Source organism: Paramisgurnus dabryanus, chromosome 19 (genome assembly GCF_030506205.2).
Source record: "Paramisgurnus dabryanus chromosome 19, PD_genome_1.1, whole genome shotgun sequence".
Taxonomy (NCBI): domain Eukaryota; kingdom Metazoa; phylum Chordata; class Actinopteri; order Cypriniformes; family Cobitidae; genus Paramisgurnus; species Paramisgurnus dabryanus.
This window is the reverse complement of record NC_133355.1, coordinates 3,193,101-3,215,602: the sequence shown is the minus strand read 5'-3', so window position 1 is coordinate 3,215,602 and position 22,502 is coordinate 3,193,101. Positions and strand designations below refer to the sequence as shown.

Here is a 22,502-nt window from a genome sequence, read left to right as displayed (position 1 = left end):
ATGGAGACAGGAAGTTGTTCCAGATACGCAATGAAAGGTAAAAAGAGGCACAACAGGAAACTGCTTCCTGTGAACTGATTCCTAATGCTTTCCCATGTCATAGAGAGAGCGACACAGTTCAACTGACATCATACACACACAAACCACACACACACGCACACACACACATTCTGGTTTCCATGTTTTGTGGGGACATTCCATAGACGTAATGCATTTTATACTGTACAAACTGTATATTCTATTCCCCTTACCTGCCCCATTCCCTAACCCCAACCATCACAAAAACCTTTCTTGTACCTTAGATTTTCAATAAACATCATCTTGTTTGATTTATAAGCTTGTTTCCTTATGGGGACATCAAAATGTCCCCACAAGGTCACAAAAACACTGGTATTCCTATCGTTGTGGGGACAATTGGTCCCCACAACGTGATAATTACCAGGTACACACACACACACACACACACACACACACACACACACACACACACACACACACACACACACACACACACACACACACACACACACACACACACACACACACACACACACACACACACACACACACACACACACACTAAGAGTTTGACATAAGTTATATTCATACACACAGTGGCTGGGAACTAAGAGCAAATTTGACATTGTGCTCACAACAAACAGCAGTGCCACACCAAAACAAAAGTCCTCATTATAATCTAATGCAAATAAAGTTGACGACAGCGGAGAAGTCTTACTTTCTAAAAAGCACACACATGCATATTTAAAGTAAATTTATTTAAAAGAAAAAGCAGCTGAAATGCAAAACATGGGAACATCCGTATGGAAGAAGCATGTGATATTATTTGGCTGAAGAAAACAAGTCATTTACACCTAGGATGGCATGAAGGCGAGTAAATCATGGGCTAATTTTATTGTTGATTGAACTTTTCATTTAACTGGGAAATACATCCCACATTTTAAATGTGCTGTTTAAAAGACTTCAGAGATCAGCATCAATCCAGTAGGGGTTAATTCTCAGTCTGCATACACAGACAACTGATGTAAAGAAATATATTTAAACACACACTTTAAATACACTATATGCTATTATTACACGGCTCTCTGGAATGCTTGATTCTGATTGGTCAGTTGAGACATTTGCAGGTTCGTTCTTTTCAAATAATGACCGCTCCAAAGTAATAACGCATAGCCGGTACTACTTGTACGATTAAAATCGCTCCGTGCCAATAAAGATTACTGTTTGGCGCCATCTTGTGACAAACACTGGACAACCACAATTAAGAATGGAACATTTTGACATTAATTTTAACATGTACGGAAAAAACAAAACATTTAAACAGTGAATAGAAGAACAAACAACGACAAGACACAGAGAGCTTACTGAGACTGAACTTGACAAAATAGAGCATGACAGCTATGAAGCCAACACACAAAAAAATACAGAATGGGCATTAAAACTTCTCAAAGACTGGTTAAAGAGAAAAAAATGGAGACAGACAAGTATGAAGAAGAGGATCTTAATAAGGTATTACGATCATTTTATGCATCTGTGCAAAGTTTCGCGGAAGGATAAAAATGTTAATTTATAACAAATATGCCAATAAAATGTTTCAAATTCATATTCATGTCCAGTTTTTTTCTTATGTGGCAAGTAGCCGGGGAAATAAGCCCCTTCAGTGTGATACAAGACCCTCCGCTTCGCGTCGGGTCCTGATAACACTGTCGGGGCTTATTTCCAGATAACTACCGGCTGCCTCTACATTATCCCTTACATATATCAGATGTATGTATGGGTGCACATCCTGATCATACCTCAGGCTCGTAAATGTAAACATCTCACCTCCAGATACAACACAGTTAAATGTCAAAAGTCAACATGAGGAAAGTTTAAGCAAGTCAACATTTCATGTTAACTTTTAAGGTTCAGATAACTCACCTATGAGTGAACCGTTGAGGAAGAGAGCCACGCCCAAGAGCACGCCCACACAAAGTGCCAGGATGAAGGGACGGCGTCGTCCCCATCGCAGCGTGCAGCGGTCACTGGCTGAACCAATCAGAGGGGTGAAGATGAGACCCAGGATGGGACTGAGGAACCACGTCAGACTGTAGTATTGTTCTGGAAGACCTGAGAACACCACATAACGGCTCTGATGTCACTTCCTGTATCTATGTCTAGTAATATTTAACTAACACAAATCATGATCAGTGACAAATGTAAAAAAAAACATGATAGAAAATACTGCACGTAAACTTCAACAGCTTACAGTTTCAATTCAGCTTTAAAGGGCTCTAATAGATCCCAACCGAGACATAAATGTCTTATCTTGCAAAAAAGAAGTACTTTAAACCACAACTTCTCATCTTGCATTTGCCTTGTGATGCACCAGCATGACCTTGCATATTATATAATCACATGAAAAGGTCACACATGACTTCAGTGTCTTCAGTATCGCTTCAGTGTTTACAAGTGTGGTGAAAGAGGAGCGCTCAGATGTTGTTGTATGTGGAATGAGTAAGGATTAATTGACGATGGGCCATTGAATTATAATAATGCACACCCAAGGTCAATTATTACTCTTATACCGACGTCAATTATTACTCTTATACCACAGTTACCACAAACCGTCCACCAAACGGTGCCTATTTTTAAGACATTTGACAGGTTAGGTGTGCGGTTTACTAAAAAATTATCAACACTGATAGTCATTTCTCAGCCAATCAGAATACAGCATTTAACAGACCTGTGGTATAATACTAATTAATGACTTTGTGTCAGTTTATTGTTTAAAATGGTCCTCAAGTGTGCGTTTAACAAATGTGACGCATGATCTTTCCACGAGATTATGTAATACGTAAGATTGCAACGGTGCATCACACGGCTAGTGCAAGATGAGAAGTTGTGCTTTAAAATTACATATTTTTTATTTTTTTTGTAAAAATGGTGACGGTTTCTCTAAATAAGACCCTTACGTCTCGGTTGGTATCGTTTAGAGTCCTTTGAAGCTGCATTGAAACTGTAAACCGTTGAGGTCCACTAAAGTCCACTATATGGAGAAAAATCCTGGAATATTTTCTTCAAAAAAATGATTTTCTTCTCGAATGAACAAAGTTAGGCATAAACATCTTGAAGTCAATTATCAGGATTTTGTTATGAAAGTGGAGTAATCCTTTCACTAGAGATGCACCGATATGACATTTTTTCACCAATACCAATAGCCGATTATTCAGACCATTATTCTGCCGATAACGATAGTGAACTAAATTCTAAAGATAACATTTTTTAAATGTTATTCATTCTTATTAATGTTGAACATTACACTACTGATGTTTCTTTACATTTACTATACACGGAGCTCAAATTTATTGCAATTTTCTGTGATTGACAGGATATATCAGCCATGACTATTGGCTGTTTTAAAACAATCTGATTATTGGCTGATATATCTGTGCATCTCTACCTTTAACTGTAGTTTTTAACTTATGTCTTATTGCTTTTATTAACAGTGTAATTCTCACACAGTCATATCATTCATTTATACAACTAAAGTATGTTTATGTAATGTGCATTTATTACTGCTCTCACATCAAACATTTCTCATGCAATAAGACTTTAGAGTTTGATTTATAATATTACAAAACCAAAAAGTTCATATCTCTAAGTCATATTTCTAAAACAGTTTGCTAATGGTCAATATAACAGAGTGACTGTGTACAAAGCTCACTGTATCTCTCTGAACTTCAGGTTAAATGGTGAAATAATTTCAGGTCTATTGACGTCTGTGACAACTGGCATTCAAAACAAAACGTTAAATCAGATCAACAGGCTTTCCACGCACACGCTCACATGACTAAAAAAAGTACAGCTCTTGTGGAAAACACGATTTGGTCATTAATCCTCTCAGGCTGGCAAACATTCATCTTACTAATAAAAATACACAATCATTGTTCCCAGATCAGACAGGACAGACTCAGAACCAGAACACAAAATCTGGCACAAAACCTTGTTATTATCTAAAACTCATTATTGTGTTAACCCACGGATGAATGGAGCGATCTGACCAAAAACCCATTTTCATATCATGTTTCAAAAGCTTTTACCATCCAGCTGAAGTGATTGCAGTATTTTCAGAAAGAGATATGTTTATATGATTGACTTTTTGATAGAATTAAACCAAACCAAAGAAAAACATGCATTTATTTAACCTTTTTCTTGCAATAGGCTACACATGTTAAAGCACTCATGCCTTCGAAGTGCCTTTCAAACACATCGGTCCAGCAGCACTATAAATCGCACAATATTTGTTTTACCTCAATTATCTTGTTTTTGTAATTGTTTGAATCAAAAAATTGAAATTGAAAATCAAAACGATTAATTGCACAGCCCTAACTCGGTGTACAGAGCTTCTGTTGCATGAGGGTCATATTAGACGGCACTGATATAGACACGCTGATATTGTCTCATCATCACACTGAGAAAAAATACCATATGTGACCAAAACATTTCAAACAAACAAAGCATTTACCACACCTTACACCTACACCTCAAACAAACATTTTGATATTAACAGAGAACAAAACAAGACTTCAGATTCACTTCAGTTATTTTTTGAGATATTTCACTTAAAAACACATAAACACATGCAGTACTCTTCTGTCATAACACATCAGATTGCCAATACATCATACAGCCATTATAACACTGAATAACCTCACAGATGACTCCAGCTATGTCTGATAGGGATAGATGTTGTGGATGTTGCCATAGCAACAATGAGTCAGTGAGATATCACAGAGAAAGAGATGACCAGCGCTATCTTTACAGAGATATGTATGTACATCTGCTCTTGTATGTATTTCTCCTCTTTAAGAGTTTTGTTATGTAAGTGATGAGTTTTGAGATGTCTGCCTGACACAAACACATGGGGCACTGGCAAAACCATCACAAAACTTGACACAGGTGCACATCTGTATGTAAGATGAACCCATTCTCACCAAAAAGCGTACAAATGACTCACAGTGCGATTATCATGTAATAGATTTCCATGCCAATTTCCGCTTTTGTGTGCATATGATACGCCACTCCTTCCCATTCACTTACAGTATATGGCGAATCATTTCGTTTTATGTATTGGTTTCTCATTTGTTTTCTGTTTTTTTTTACCATTGTCGCTTGGGTTTTGAGTTATAACAACTTTTTGTAACATAAAATGACATCCTAACCCAAACCCCGATTCTAACCACAACTCCAAGCGACAAATAAAAAAAAAAAAAGACAAAACATGGAGAAACCTATATATTAAATTACATCCTAAAGCAAAACCTACATCTAACCTTAAACCCAAGCAAAAATGGTTTTAAAAACAGAAAACAAATGAGAAACCAATAAATAAAACGACAGGAAGGACTGGCATATCATATGCACACAAAAGCGGAATTTGGCGTATCTTTTACACGATAATCACACTGTGTGTCATTTGTACACATCTTGGTGAGAATGGGTAGGTAAGACATGTTCAGGAAGGTCAGGCAACGATCATCCGTGGAGTCAGATTCAAACGACTGTACTGAAAAAAATTAGTCATTCAATTTACTCAATTTTTTAAGGTAAGTGGTTGCAATCAATTTATTTAAGCTACATTTAAACAAAAGTTTTTTGTTTTGTTTTTCAAATTTTTTTGTTTAAATGTAGCTTAAATAAATTGATTGCGACCACTTACCTTAAAAAAATGGAGTAAACTGAATGAATCATTTTTTTCAGTGTATGAGCAAAAACATTTTTTATTAACATTCCACCATTCTTTCCATGAAAACAAACACTTATCAAACATACCACCATTCAGACAAACATATAATTCACCAAACATACATCTGTGTATGCAGTTTGAAGGGGAAGGCTAATGCTAATTTATCCATTCTGACTTATTAACAATGTTAAAGAGTTGGGTTCTAATACCAAACATAGGCAAAGTTTCAAATAACTAGTTGGATGTATAAAGGAGTATTTCTGTAAAGGAGTTTTTTGAGTATGGCCCTGTATGACATCATAAAGGGTGGAATTCCTTGTATGTATGGGTCCCGGAAGAGCACACACACATGCCCACACACACGCCATCACACGCAGCTTTGTCTATCAGAAGGAAAATTCATTTTTACTTAATTATTTATAAATCTATTCTGGGGTTGTTGCCTTTGTATTTAGGTTGTCTTACTCAAAGAAAATGTGCTGGGAGATATTCCCTTCGGTCTGAAAATTATCCATCTGTAAGAACTGAAATGGGGAAAAGGGCATTCATGTATGCAGCACCATTTGAATGGAATCAACTTCAAACACAACTGAAACTACAAACTTTAGTGACTATGGATCATTTTAAATCAATTACTAGGTCAATTGAAGAAGACTCTCTGATTTGTAATTGTTTTTAAATAAGTTTGTATACATTGTTGTTTTTAATTTTTGTGACAGTGTAACTGCTGTCCTCGTTAGGTCAGGACTCTCCTGTGAAAGAGATTTTGAATCTCAGAGAGATTTTCCTGATTAAATAAAGGTCAAAGAAAAAAATTTGGGTTACTTAAGTCGTCGCCAGCGCTGCACAGGATTTACTCAAGAAAGATTTGTCATTTTGTGTAAAGATCAACAAAATGTCTGCACAGAAGTGTGTTTTTTGGTTGTGAGGGAAATTTCAGCTTCCCTAAGAACAAAAAATACACATTTAACTTTAAATTTCTAGTTCAGTAAACCTTATTTTGGGTTGTTTAATCTGTAATATCAATTTCTCTGTCCAACATCTCTACTTAGTTTTAATTTAATTTATTTATATTATTTTTGGTGTTATAAATGGTATTATAACACAAAATTCATGATTGACTATCAATTATTTATTGAATAAATCTGATACACAGAAATGCATTTTTGCCATGAATTGTTATTCCTGTGTATAGAAATACAATAAAATGTGTTGAACAGGGTTCATGTAAGTAAACAATGATTGCACACAAAATGATCATTTACAACAAAACAACATTAATAATACAATATCTTAAACTTCTATTAACATTTTAGAAAGAAATATTTAAGAGTTAAAGTTCTTATCAGTTCCTATTCTGTGATAAAGTATAAATAATCAAAATATGCAGGCGCACAGGATTATGGGTATTCCTCAATCCTCACAACAAGTACTGATAATTTTAAGTTTGTTTTACTTTAATGCGTAGTTTAATTATTTTTTATGCTTTAAACTTTAAATAATTTTTTGAAGTATATGTGCAAAAGACAAAATATTAAGTGATGTTCCCTTCATTCTTTAAGTACAGACAATATCTGGGTTAACAGTGCAGGCGGTAAGTAAAACTGCCTCAAATGTCTGTTTTGTTGGCAATCGGCTTGTAAGTGCATGAAATGTAAACAACACAAACTTATAGTGAGTCAAAAGTTTAAAAGACGATTTACTGTGTGTTGTGTGTGCATTTCTCTTTATCTCCACCCACAGCATGCCTGTTTTCAGAAAGAAGCGGTACTGTATTTATCTTTTATAAATCTGATAAGACTAACAACTCTACAGAGATATGAAGGATGCAATACTACTCTATAGGTTCTCAAGATTAACATGAAAAACTTACATCTCTGCAAAATCTGCAAACTCACCTCTGACTGCAGACCACAGTCTCACAAAAATGCAGAGAGATGTTTGTCACTTTATAATAAACCACACACACGCACACACACATGCACACGCACACACACCTCAAGACAACACACTGAGTGAATACTAGTATATGTACTGCATACTGCATACTTCACGTGTGTTTGGAGAAGAGCAGCTGAAGACGCTGAGTCAGACCAGAACCTAAGAGACCAAACCATGTGTTCATCAGAGATGACCTGAGATTGAGCCTCACTGCACCACCAACCACTTCCTGTTACCCACGGCAACAAGTCCACTTCCTCAACTAGAAGGCAAAAGCGTGTTTAAAATATATTTGGTCTTTGTTCTGGAGCCGCAGTTAAACACACAAACACATCGAGAAACAGGACAAACAAAAGATTTGAATCAGTTGGTAAGCAAGTTACTTGCTCTTGGAAAAATACGTCTAGTAAACATCCAAACAGGAAGAGGAGATTTCTGTAAATAATGACAGGAGATTTTTGTTTCCCACCGGGTCAAAAATGGTGAACAATACTGAGAGTCGAACCGGAGGAAACACTTTCTCTAAATGAGACCAAGAAAAAGAAAGAGAAGAGCAGCGGTCATCTGAAAATCTCACGGTCTTCTCTCTTATCAAACCAGTACACGAACAACAAACTCCCTGTCTGCAAGTGTTATCAGTCCACGTACCAAACAAAAGATCCTGAGGTCATTCAGGGCCTCAAAAAGTCAAACCATCGTCAAAGCTGAAGCTGAGACACAATGTAGCAAACAAGTATGAATAGAAGTAGAACCATCAGGACCCTGTCAGAACCCAATCTCTCCAGAACACTGATCCTGATTCATCAGAAATCAAGCAGGTGGCCGTATGAAATATTAACGGGACGCTCTCGTATTCGGTTCCATTGCAGCGGGTGTCCGGAGTCACCCACCGTCCTGCTCTGACTTTAACACAACTGTTTGAATTATTGAACAGAGACAGACAGATGAAGATTATGGGTACTGGATCTAGGTAGCAATCCTGAAAGCTAACAAACAGTTTGATTTTCAAAGCCAAATGTCTGAGTTACTGATCTAAGATCAGCATTATTCAGGTAAATAACTGCAGGACTGCCTAGTAGGGAAAGAGCGTAAAAGTGTTACAAAGTAACGCTTTTTGGCTTGGTTAGATGAATATTTTTTTACACAATCAACACACAAATCTCTGCTACAAATGAACACTTAAAGTTTGTTTGTGTGTCCTACCGTTATCGTACAATTACACTGAAAGTGACAGGAGTGCAAATGTTACCCCATAGGTGGGGTTCATTGTAATAAACAGAGGGTTTGTTGTTACACCTGCTAGAAAATTTAGTTTAAACACAAATAATTCAATCAAATTCTGTCTATATACTAAAGGTGAATATTGTTCATATATCTGCCTATAATAGATAGATATCCACAAATTCATCCATCCATCATCCTTCATCTAATCATCCTTGTGTTAAGCATCAATGCATAGAAATATGTCATAATAATATAGATCATAATAGTGAGTTATTTCCTCTGATATTATATAAACAGTTATCATTTTGATGAATAGTATTTACATTCTTTTCATTTCATTATCATTGTATACCTGAGACTGTGTGACAACTAACCCCGCTGTGTATAAAATTTTTCCAATCCCAGCTATCAGTTACTAGGAGTTGCTAACATGTTTATAAATGCTGTTATGTTTTAGGTAACAAGACAGTGATTAAAATAATGTAAGGTTGGATTTGGTGACTTACACACCCAACTCAGAAAAAAAAACTAAATTTATTTCAATGCCTCCAAGACACTTTTTGTTTAATATCTTCACCAAAACATGAGTAAGTTTTTATTATATATACTAAAACCCCAAACCTGTGTGTGTGTCTCAGTCATTACAGATCATTTATTTTATTCTCCAGTCAGTGATGTGCTGATGCTGTGAAACATAAAAACTTCATACTTGAGTTATAATAACACATTGAGTTTAGTCATCTCTGTTATATAACACTGCAGTCGTACCACCGTATAACTCAACACTAAACGTTCACAATATCATCATTAGACCCTTAGAAAGGATGTGTTAATTTTTTACAACGTGTTTCGTCCCACAATCAACACTAATGTGTTGTTTTTAACACATTCATTCTAAGATTTTACATACAAAAACAAGGATATTTTAATTTAAATGAGGACATTTGCTTAAACCTAAAGTTAAACCCTGCCCTTACTGATTATTTATTCACTACTAGACTATAGTCTGGATTGTTAAACGTCTCGCTGTCGGCTCACAGAATTGTTGGCTTCCTACTTTTGTGGATACACATATCAAACTGTCCTCAGTATACTTTTAGTGCTAAATCAGCTTTTGTCATTGTTTCTGTGAAACCACTGAAAATTTGGCAATGAGAACATAACACTAATCCACCAGAGATTGACCAAAAACAGTCAGAAAGGTTCATTGTTTTGCTATTTATAAAGCACAATAGTCTCTAAGTTACAGATCTGCGAAATCACACCACATAAAACACTTCAAACTCTTCTGTGGATCAGAAATCATGTTGTCCATCTATAACTAACAGGTATGTAAGATCTGACATAGTGGACCATAGATAACAGATAAATATAACAAGATTGAGCACTGCAAATGAGGGGGAAACGCAAAGCTCAATGTTCATTTTTTAATTGTATTCCATAATATTGTGTTTTTCATTAAACCACAAAACAACTCAAGGGTCAATTATTGAAATAAATGATAAATAAACTTATAATAAACAAAACACAGCGTTACAATTAACCCCGCTGGGTGAACATTTTTTCAAGCCCACCAAAAAAAATTGATAAGACCCGCAGACATATTTCAAAACAGTAGTGTAGCCAGAAAAGAGACTCTGGGTGTGCATCTGAAAATCTGGATGTGTCATATTTATTGTCATATTACTGTGCAAACGTATTAACCATAAGTATATAACCATAATGTTATGAGTGAGAAGACAGAGGCAGATCCAAATGCAACAATTTATTAGACAAATAAGCCAGGTAAAAGTCGATATCGGAATCAGAAATATTCAAACTGCTTTTGCATGTTGGTTGGTGCTGAGCCAGAGACGGACGTGATCAGCGCTTGTCATATATCACAATTAATATGCAGTGTTTTCAACCAACCACATGATGTTTATTCTATGTTTCAATAGCACATGTTTAGTAAACTTTTTTTTATTGAGACTATAAAAATGATTCTTCATCCATTTTTAGGTGTGGGTGGCACCGGCACACCCTGGCACACCCGTGGCTACGCCACTGTTTCAGAATGATGCTATGTTTTAGTCAACAAGAAAAATACTGATTAATATGACATAGCATTGGATTTGGTATCTTACACACCCAACTTAGAACCCCCCCCCCCCAAAAAAAAACATATGATGAAAAAATGTACTTACATACCACCACAACACTCTTTTATCAATACCTCTATGGTAAAACATTATTCCTTTCCATAAATTTGCACAAGACCGTCTTTTGGCAGCATGAAAACAATACCGGAAAAACAAATCGCTCAACCCTACAGTAAAAATGCAACAATATAAATGGTCCGTGTTACAATTAACCCTGCGTTAGTTTGTGCCCCGCGCACCCCTACTAAAACCTCCTAGAAACACTTCAATATGTGTCTGCTCCCAAAGGCTTTCCTTTCCAATAATGTTTGGATAACACTACTACATCTCTTTTGATTTAAAATAATCTCCTATTACCTTTAAGAAACACTTATACGTTACAGCTGCTACGTATGTTGTGTGCGGTGGATGTGATATTAGTTAAACCTACCAGTACAGTCAACAAAATGTCTGGAATAACTTCTTGTGAGAGGAAAGACTATGTTTCAATCGCATCATCGATTCATGGAAACACAATCATAGTTTTTTGTCAACATTTAGAAAATAACGCAAATTTTTTTTGGCAAATTTGCAATGGAAAGGCAGCTATAGTGTCTTGTGTTTGTTAATGGTCTGTGTGTTGCTGGGAATGAGATCTGTTTGTTTTGTGGACAGGTGAAGCTCATGAATACGAATGCTGGAAATCATTCCCATTGTGAAAAACAAAATTCCTCTTCAATCCTGAACATTCCAGGCTCCCAGAAATGACAGTGGCTAATAGACAACATCTCTCATCTATCACCCCAAACAAAACATCCAAAAACTCAAAAACAATCTGCAGAGTCACGCATTCCCAAAACCTTTGTCGTGATGTCCTCTGTTCAGACTCTCAGCGCTTTTACAATTCTGCACATAACTGAAATGACTATGATGAACGTCACAGACAGACACTCCTCTGGGTGTGAATCCGGTCATAATAAACACCACATGATAGGTGTCTAAATCATTTCTACATTCCTAACAATGAGTTGATCCATTAAAGCCGTTACTGTATCATTCAGACAGGAATAACTCTCTTGTCAGTCATCTCAACAGTTTTTCAACATGCTTTAATCTGATTGATTAACTTTTTGAGAAACTTAATTTAGACAACATGACATCAGTGGCAAGGCTACATAAGATAAGACACTCAGATTGACAGCTGGCCCACCCAGTCAGACACAAAAGGACTCTTAACGATCCCAAACGACACAAAAGGGTCTTATCCAGCCAAACGATGGTCATTTTTGGCACGAAAAATGAAAAATATGCACTTTTAAAAGAAAATGTTTGCAATTTTTTAGGCAAAAATGAAGATGGTTTCGCTAGATAAGAACCTTATGTCTCGTTTGGGATCGTTTAGAGTCCTTTAAAAGTGCTATTTTAAAATGCATTAAAACTGTTAAGTGTTGGGGTCCATTAAAATGAGAAAAATCCTGGAATGTTTTCCTCAAAAAACATAATTTCTTCTCGACTGAACAAAGAAAGACATCAACATTTTGCATAACATGGTGATGAGTAAATTATCTGGATTTTTTAATTGACTAATCTTTTAGAGAATGAAGAACAGCATTATTTGACTGTTATACTCCTCTTATACTTTATTTGTAACTTTGTTCTTTTCTAGTTGTACATGCTTATAATTTCTTCATATGTTCTTATTTTATTTTCCTTATTTCCCTTTTTGGCTGATTCAAATGATTCGATCCATGATTTAAGTAAGGAATAATTGACGACGGACCATTGAATTATAAGAAAATAATGCACCCCCAAGGTGGTAATGCTTGTTGCTCATTAAATCGCGGATGTGCATTATTTTCAATTATACCACGGGTCTGTTGAATGCTGTATTCTTATTGGCTGAGAAATGTTCTGTGGGTATGCATTTATTTCTGATAACCGCACACCTAACTTTTCAACTAACTTAACCAGAGCAATGTTTGTAGTAACCGTGGTATAAGAGGAATAATTGACTCCGGTCCTTTGAATTATTTGAAAATAATGCACACCCGCAATGTAACGGCTTCACGTCGTGCCACATTGCACCTTGGGTGTGCATTATTTTATTATAATTCAATGGCCTGTCGTCAATTATTCCTTTCATAATTCAAAGAACCCGAGTAAATTATTCCTCTTATACCACAGTTATCACAAGCATTGCTCTGGTATCCATTTTTAAGACATTTGACATTTAACCACTACTATAATGTAAAATGATGTAATTTGAGAGAAGGCATTGAGGTTCACCCATTTTTCAGAGGTCCACTCACACACTTTGAAATTTCTGGCTTCGCCACTGCATGACACCTATCACATTACATCACATCTCTCTCTCTCTCTTTTTTAAGATCTCAAATAAATCTTTGGTGTCCCCAAAGTACGTATCTGTAGTTTTATCTCAAAATACCCCATAGATAATTTATTATACGATGTTAAAATTGGCACCTTGTAGGTTTGATAAAAAATGTGCTGTTTTTGTGTGTGTCCTTTAAAATGCAAATGAGCTGATCTCTGCACTGAATGGCAGTGCCATGGTTGGATAGTGCAGATTAAGGGGCGGAATTATTATAATAAGATCCCCTTCTGACATCACAAGGGGAGCCAAATTTCAATGAGCTATTTTTTACGTACTTGCAGAGAATGGTTTACCAAAACTAAGTTACTGGGTTGATCCTTTTCACATTTTCTAGGTTGACAGAAGCACTGGGGACCCAATTATAGAACTTAAACATGAAGTCAGATTTTCATGATATTTCCCCTTTAACCCAATGCCCACACCATCATCACCTCTATCTAGAAGAGTCACAGAAAAAATACTGTTCAAAATAAATATTTCCTCAGTTATTGGTCTGACAGACGTTCAGTAAATTAAAGATGTTTGTGAGATGTATTATTGTTTGAGATGTTCACATGATCCGGAAACAAAACTTAAAAAACAAAAGTCCCTGTCTACATGAAGGGAACAGGAAATCATGAATAGGAAAACCACCCGCCTTTGTTGATGTGCCAACACAAACATCTCAAGAAGACAGATGCCTACTATTTTTAAAAAATTAATGAACATGTTCATACTGGGTAAACGGGTCATACCAGTATATTCTGATTACAAAAGAGACTTTGTTTACTGAAGGAAATAAACATGATGTTCTTTTCTAGTTGATGTTTTGAGCTCAGCTTATCTTTGTTTGTAGGGGAGAGCGCTTTAAGGCCTTGGCACTATCATTCAAATAATATTTAGGTTAGATGAATCATTTTTTACACAATCAACACACAAATCTCTGCTACAAATGACCACTTAAAGTTTGTTTGCGTGATCTACCGTTATCGTACAATTACACTGAAACTGACAGGAGTGCAAACGTTACCCCATAGGTGGGGTTGATTGTAACAAACAGAGGGTTTTTTGTTACACCTGCTAGAAAATTTAGTTTAAACACAAATAATTCAATCAAATTCTGTCTATATACTAAAGGTGGATATTGTTTCTATATCTGCCTGTAATAGATAGATATCCACACATTCATCCATCCATCATGCTTCATCTAAACATCCTTGTATTATGCATCAATGCATAGAAATAGAAAAAAAATCATAATAGTTGTATATAATGATAATTGTATAACTGAGGCTTCATTGTAACACTGTGTGACAACTAACCCCGCTGTGTAAAAATGTTTTCAATCCCATCTATCAGTTACTTGTAGTTGCTGACATGTTTCAAAATGGTGTTATGTTTTAGTGATTAAAATTATATAAGGTTGAATTTGGCACACAGGCTTTGATCTAACATTTGGTTATAAAATAAAAAGCTCTTCTGATAAACCACACCTGTAACTCTTTGCATGATAAAGTAGTGCCATCGTCCTTTAGGGCCAAAAGAGTTGTGATGCTGTATCTATAATACTGTACTGCTGGAAAAATCCTGAAGCAAACACCCTAAAGCTTTTTAATAATCTGTTTTATCACGAAATGTTACACACGCATGCACAAACACGCTGGCACACAGTTAAGTGTTCTTCTGTTATACAGGCCTTCAGCAGTAGGTCAGAGTAAATCCACCATAAAAAACCTTTAACATTTCAGCTCTCCAGCTGCTCACTCAGTAACTAATCCTCTTATTTCTCATCATTCAGAGGTTAACAGCATCAGCCAATAAAAGGCCTCGACTAAATCAGGTTGTGTCATTAATATTTCATGAACATTTAGCAGTGCAGGTGCTTTACCTATCTGTAGCAGCACAGGTGTGACGAGCGCCGTCTCCATGGCGTAGCAGAACTCTCGTCCAAACATGACAGCGCCATGCATGATCCACTGTCGCAGCGGGATGCGATCAATAGATCCCTCGCTCACGGACTCATCCTGACCTTCAACATCCCGCCCCCGAGCTCCTCCTCCTCCATTAGCTCCGCCTCCACCGTGTTTCTCCGCAGACTCCACCGCAACGGCCTGCAGCTGCACGGCATCCGCATCTGTGTTTTGCGGGGCCATCGGCGACCTCAACATGCACTCAAACCCGACTCCACGGAGGCACGAACAAACGCAGAAAACAAAAAACTAGGAATAAAGCCAACAGCAGCCAACGTCAGGCTATTAAGGTGCTCCGCCGTGATGAACGCAGTGAAAACTCCACAACGCACCATATGATGAAGGACGCTTGCAGAAGTTGTGTCACGTGATTTCAGTTGTGATGTATATGAGTTTATCATGTGTGTGTGTGTGTGTGTGTGTGTGTGTGTGTGTGTGTGTGTGTGTGTGTGTGTGTGTGTGTGTGTGTGTGTGTGTGTGGTGTGTGTGTAAGTGAGTGTGTGTTTGTGGTATGTGTGTGTGGTGTGTGTTTACTGTCTACTGGAAACTGTAAAAATCCATATCATTAGCCATTCAGTTAATACCAGTTTCATGATTCGTATAGAGGCGGTGGTGTAGAGGGTGGAGGACGGGCTGAGGGGTGCAGGGCAGGAGAAACCAGATGAAACGCCCCGGAGAATCCCCATGGAGTGACTGATCAATCTGAAATAGAGAGAGAGAAATTTATGTAAACACACTTTATTACAACCAGTGTTGGGCAGTAACTAATTACTAGTAATAATAGTACTGTAATAATATCACTTTTTTCCTGGTAACTAGTAGTGTAACCAATTACTAAAAACTGTAATAATGTTAAAGAGCCAGTAATTTATCTGTAATTTTCATGGATTCACAGACTGCAAAAAGTTTGCAAATAAATTATAGTCCAAACTTGCAGGATTTCTCATCTACTAGAAATATAACTACTACATGAGAAAAAAATGTGCCGTTTTTTGGGTGTGTCCTCTTAAAGGCAGTGCCGTGGTTGGATAGTGTAGATTAAGAGGCATTAAGAGGTATTAGTATAATAAGAACCCCTTCTGACATCACAAGGGGAGTCAAATTTCAACGAGCTATTTTTTCACATGCTTACAGACAGTGCTTGAATTGAATCAGGTCTTATGGGGGTCCCCACCATGCTACATGACATAGCAAAAAAAAAAATAATGCTCCGACATCACATTTAATAAACTTTTATTAAAATACTACACAGATGCAGATGTCATTAGTTAATGTACACTAGACTTTGATCCATGGCTGCAGGATCGAAAAAAAAGGAAAAATCTGATGAATGACGGAGCGGAGCAGAAGACCGCTGACGTTTTATATGAGATTTAAATAGGACCTAAAAGCAACCACAAATTTGTTTACCAATTGTGGAATAAATCAAAAAATTTTCGGTGGACTGGGCATACATTTTAAAAGGACCTAGTGATACCACTGACAATAATTATGAAATTATTAAAGAAAAAGTAAACCTAACTGCATCCAATTTATGTTGGTAATGTGGTATTTATGTGGTATTTTACTCTCTTTTTTTAAGTTAAAATGAAAGGCAGGATAAACATTTGTTAAATGATTCATCATAACATTTTAAAACCACAATGTTCAGAACATCACACAAAGAATTAACAAAAAAGCATTTTTGATAACTAAACCTAAAAAAACAAATGTGATCATGCCTGGGAAGTACCGGCTAAGTTCAGCAATCTTATTTAATTTTGAGATTTAGTGCGTCAAAGTATTTATGATAAACCGACAAATGACATATAATTCGGGATTGTTGCTGTAAATGATAAAAAACAAAACTTTATATACAATTCCTTAAACGTTAATTTATAACAAGAAAAATACTGAAATTAATGATTTTATAGACACTGTGCGTTATTATTTTGCACAGAAATACCTGCTTGATTACTTTGACTTTGATCATCTATTTGAGTTTGTCTGTACTAAAATAAAAATATATGAGGGTATAATGTCTTATGGGGGTCCCGGATCCCCCCAGCCCCCCCTCAATTCGAGCACTGCTTACAGAGAATGGTTTACCAAAACTAAATTACTAGGTTGATCTTTATCACATTTTCAAGGTTAATAGAAGCACTGGGGAACCAATTATAGCACTTAAACATGAAAAGTCAGATTTTCATAATATGTTCATAATAAGTAATTCTCGGGGTCAGGGAACAAAAGTGAAGCCTCAAAATCATGACCCAACATTAAACCCAAATTCGGTTAAAATCACACCACACATGACTGTATTTCCACCCAATATTTCTCTGGATTCAGTCAGAGGTTTAAACCATTGCATATTCTTGAAGCATTTAACACCAATATGTCCTTCAATAGAAACAAACAACAGATTTAACATCTTTGCAGGGATCAGACAAAGACGTTCAGAACGTCAGGTTTCAGTAAAGTCTGAACAATCAGACAGTGGCACGATCTTAACCTTTTTATGACTGAAATATGACATAAATCTGTGTTCTCAAGGGCTTTTAAAACCCAACACAATGGATTTTGCTCGAGGCTTACACCAGTAAACAAGGTCAATATTGTGTTTCAGCAGACCAGAGTCGAATTATTCAACACTGCTGTATGGAGTTCAAGAGTCTGAAATAATGCAAAAAGCACAAGAAACAAGCAAGTTTCCAACAAAACAAACACACACAGTAAAACTGAACAACAATTCATAGTTGCACTGCGTAATATCACTACGCCTGCTGCAGCCATGTTACATCAGCAAAGTCCTTGATTATTACACCAGTTTGTGGGTAAAGTTTCTTGCCATATCAGCCTAGAAAATCACAACTTTTAATTTTCTGTCGGTCTTAGTACACGATGCAACTACAGAAGAGTCAAGTTTTAAATAGGAAAAATATCAAAACTCTTTTGAAAAACTATTTTTTTGTGTGATGCTAATGGTCTAATCAGATTCAGTGGATTATGCTAAGCTATGCTAAACATTATTCCTGCTGTATATTTGGGCATTTTAATATGGGATTGACTCTATTTTGTCTCCAGCGGCCAATCGATGAATTGCAGTTTTAGTCCCTTCTGTGTTGAATTCACGAGAGACCGAAAAGTTGCCAATTGTTTCAAAGCCAAAGAGACGACTGAATATCAGGTGTCTAAACTTGACACTTGTCATGTCTCCCATCAAATCATCTGTTCACTCTGATGAGCTGTTTTATAGATCACATCATCTGATATAAAATCTCATGTTGATAGATGTTATGGTCCAATAGACACCAGATAAACACTTTACAGAACAGATGGATATTAAACAAAAGCACAAAGGCAAAAGTGTTGCACTAAATCCAAGATATAACAATAGTGTCTTTTTACCATCAACTGTAGACATGATGTAGTCTGGCTATGAGCAACTCACTTCTAGCCAAAATATAACTTAGAGATATCTGATATTACATCATGTAAGCAAAGTCAACCGTGATTACAATCTGTTTGCTTTTATTTATTTATTTTTGGGCATCTATTAAATGATGTGTACTAGGAGCGCAAATTTTCCATTTTTTTTATTGCCTTGACATCTGGGCTGTGTTTGGACAACTATTCAATGTCTTTTAAACACAAAACTGCTTGCTGGATTTGACACAAGAGTTCATGCAATCATAATCACATTCAACACTAAAATTATGTTTATGTGCGATTAAAACAAATAGTTATTTAGATAATATGGTATTATAGATTGTCATTTCAGACACATTATGGTCAAATTTTGAAATGCAATACATTATATTATGAACACTTTTATTTTTTCAGTATGCCTGTTTTATGAAAGATTTGATTAAATTTGATACAGAATAACAAACAGCTATACAATCGGTATCAAAAGAATTTCATGAGATTATAGCAGAGAAATAAAAGAGTAGAAAAACTGGAGACCAAGCACAGCTTCTCTTCTTACCAGCTTTTAAAAAGACCTTCTGAAATCCTTCAGACCTTCTGAAATCCTACAGCAGACGAATTTAATCATCTCAGAGGAAAAAATGATGTGAAAAACGCTCTACTTATACAGACAATGATGTGATGTGCTATCTCCATAGGCAGCTACTTTCTAAAAACGCATCGTGACCATTGTGATTTATCCGGACTCTTCTACACAGAGAACAACTGGGTGATTCTCACAAAATTAGACTTATGAGGTGTCATGAAACATTTTATAAAACAAAGTAAATGCTATCAAAATAAGAAACATACAGTTAAAAACATCTCTTCATTTGAAATGACATCATACAAACCAATTTTGTTGTTTTCTCCACACATGTCCACGACTGGATTTGGGTTCTTTGACATGGAAATATTTATAATTAAAAAATCTTCAGTGCATGTTATGCTATACACATTTACATTAAAGAAACATGTGGTTTTGGCGATCATTGGTAAATGTAGAGACAATAATAAGTAATATAAATGTGTCCAAGACCAATTTTCTCATCCTCCGCAACAATTTTCAATCATTGTTTAAGCCCTCAAGGAACTAACATTTTTTTTAAAAATTTGTTGTTAGGGACATAATTGACTGTGACACTCAAGATGGCTACCAGGTAAGCAGTTTTTATTTTTTCTCTCCAGATTTAAGTAAAAAAAAAAATTGTCCTAGAAAACTTTTTAGTTCTCATTACCGAAACATGAGTTTGTAAATGCATATATTTAATGTAATATCATGTTGCGGTAATGGTCATTTTTGATAATGATAATCTAAAAAATGTAAATAATTCTATAGGAAATATTTTTTTAATCCTCTAAAGATAATGTTTATAGTAAGTTCTGATGCTGGACACCTTCTAAATCTGGATTTCGTGAGAATCACCCAACTGTGTTCACTTTATAAACTGTTTGCACAAACAAGCAAAAACTTTAACAGACTGACAAAACACCACCTAAAATATATATATATTTTCTGACTGGCGTTTGTTGCGTTTTGGGAAAAATGGATAACATGGCAGATATCAGATTATTCGTAAAATGAAGAATTTACTTTTAATACTGACCTGATACAATACTGATTTTGGCGGTAACAAATTTTTTTTTTATGGCGTTTATTGCATTTTGGAACCATACTCTTCAAATGTTAATCTAATTTTCAACCTCTTACATGACCTGCATTTTATCAACAATTATTGGATATGCCTGTACTTCAAATGTTTTCCACTAAAAATAGCCTTAATAGCCGAAAAGTTTCTTTAGATGTTAAAGATTCTTTATAGAACCATACAGCCAAAAATGGTTCATTTATGTCATTGTGTAGCACCATTATTTTTAAGAGTGCAATCTTTTAATGAACATATTAAAATAATCATACTGTAGATGATTTATTTATTTTTAGCTGACACTTTTATCCAAATGATGGAAGACATGCAAACGAAAACCAAAGTTGATACAAGAACAGCTGTTACTTCTTGCTAAAAGCAACATCCATTTATGTATCGTTTGTGATTTGGTCTTTTAATTTGACTTATTAGAGTCCTCTTGACTGCCCCTAACCTTTCACACATTTAGGAGCTAGCTTGAGCACTAAAACTCTTTGTGAAACACTCTTTGTCCTAATTTAAGGACTCCTAAATTTTTGCTCTGACACACCCATTATTTTTAAGCGTTTCTCCTAAATCAGTAAGTTAGGAGCTACGTTTAGCCTTAAGATGCTTTGTGAATACAGGGCCTGGACTCCAAACTGTATCTGAATGTCACAGATCGACACAGCTGATACATTCACTTGTGTTGAAAAAGGTAAACATCTCTCTGATTTCACATGAGGGACATCAACGTGAGAGGTGTTGAGATACTTCTTAAAGTTCAAGGTAGTTTATTTTTGAAGCTGTACTGACTGATGCCTCAGCTTCTTTATACGTTTATTTCAAATGACCTTCTAAAGACTGAGGGCCCTATTATACACCCAGCGCAATGTTTTTGCAGAAGTGTCTTTTGCTAGTTTCAACACGGGGCAATGATCATTTTCACGTTTAGTGCCACGTTGTTTAAATAGCAAATGCATTTGCGCCCAATTTTGCACCTATGGGCGTTCTGATCTAAAAACTAGATGTGTTTGGCAGCAATGTTGGCGCGTTGCTATTTTCAGGCAACTAAAATATACTACACCATTGACCAACTAAAACGCAATATTGTTTTTGTTATTTAATGAGCGTCTTAGTAATATGCGCTTAAAAACGGGATAACAACGCACGTTTGCTTATCACACAAATGGATGCGCAGCAGCACAAAAACTATTTTAAATATGAAAAAATTAAAATGTAAAAGATTATTATTGAGTCTCTTGGACATAAATTTTGGACCGATTATGAGACCTTCACCTGTAGCCTGGTAATTAATTAAATGTTTTGCTTTAAACAAATGCAAATATTGTATTAAATGTTTTTAAAACGGATTTATTGTATATGATGGCTTTGTACCTCTGGATGTCAGATGAGAACTGTTATGCTTTTCATGCGCTGTCCAAGTGCTGAAACGTTTCAGATCTCCGCACGTTTGTAAATTCTTTATTTCCTGTTTGTTACAAATAAAGTATTTTTAGAGTACAAACATTTTCTTACATACTTGTAAATAATTTTTTGAGATAACACTGAACATGTAGGCTATCCATACATTTACAGCAATTAAAAGTCTGTTAATTTTACTTCCATGACTAAAAGAAAACGACTTTTAAAGGTTTTAATACAAAAAAATGACAGAATAACAATTTCAATACAAACAAAAACAACACGTTTTTAACATCAATCTTAAACTGGTGGTCTTCTTCCTCCGTTAAGTTTTTCAAGGGTCATATTGTACACCTGTTGCAAAAGTTCATAATTGATTTTCCACTGTTTATAATGTGCTGACTGGGTACATATAAAATATCACTGATTAAAACAGTGTACAACTGGAAATGATCAATTGCTGTCAGATTTTTTTATTGCTCATTAAAGGACACCTATTATGCACATATTTACCAAGGGTGCCCAGAATGTGTCTGTGAAGTTTCAGCTCAAAATAACCACACAGATCATTTATTATAGCATGTCCAAAATGACCCTATTTGGGTAGGAGTAAAAAAAGCACAGTTTTTA

At 35.7% G+C, this 22,502-nt stretch overlaps 1 protein-coding gene across 4 annotated transcripts in view; it reads right to left on the bottom strand.

Annotated features, from left to right (window-relative positions):
- slc45a4a (solute carrier family 45 member 4a) overlaps nt 1–22,502 on the bottom strand; it is a 44,254-nt gene that overhangs the window by 10,350 nt on the left and 11,402 nt on the right. For 2 of the 4 annotated variants that reach the window (XM_065284158.1, XM_065284167.2), the window contains 3 exons: nt 21,846–21,939; nt 15,294–16,077; nt 1,939–2,127 (listed from right to left, as the gene is read on the bottom strand). In XM_065284158.1, coding sequence (XP_065140230.1) covers nt 1,939–2,127; nt 15,294–15,573 — 469 coding nt within the window. In that variant the 5' untranslated portion in view covers nt 15,574–16,077; nt 21,846–21,939. The remainder of the gene's footprint in view (nt 1–1,938; nt 2,128–15,293; nt 16,078–21,845; nt 21,940–22,502) is intronic. The other 2 variants (XM_065284141.1, XM_065284150.2) reach the window with 1 other exon arrangement.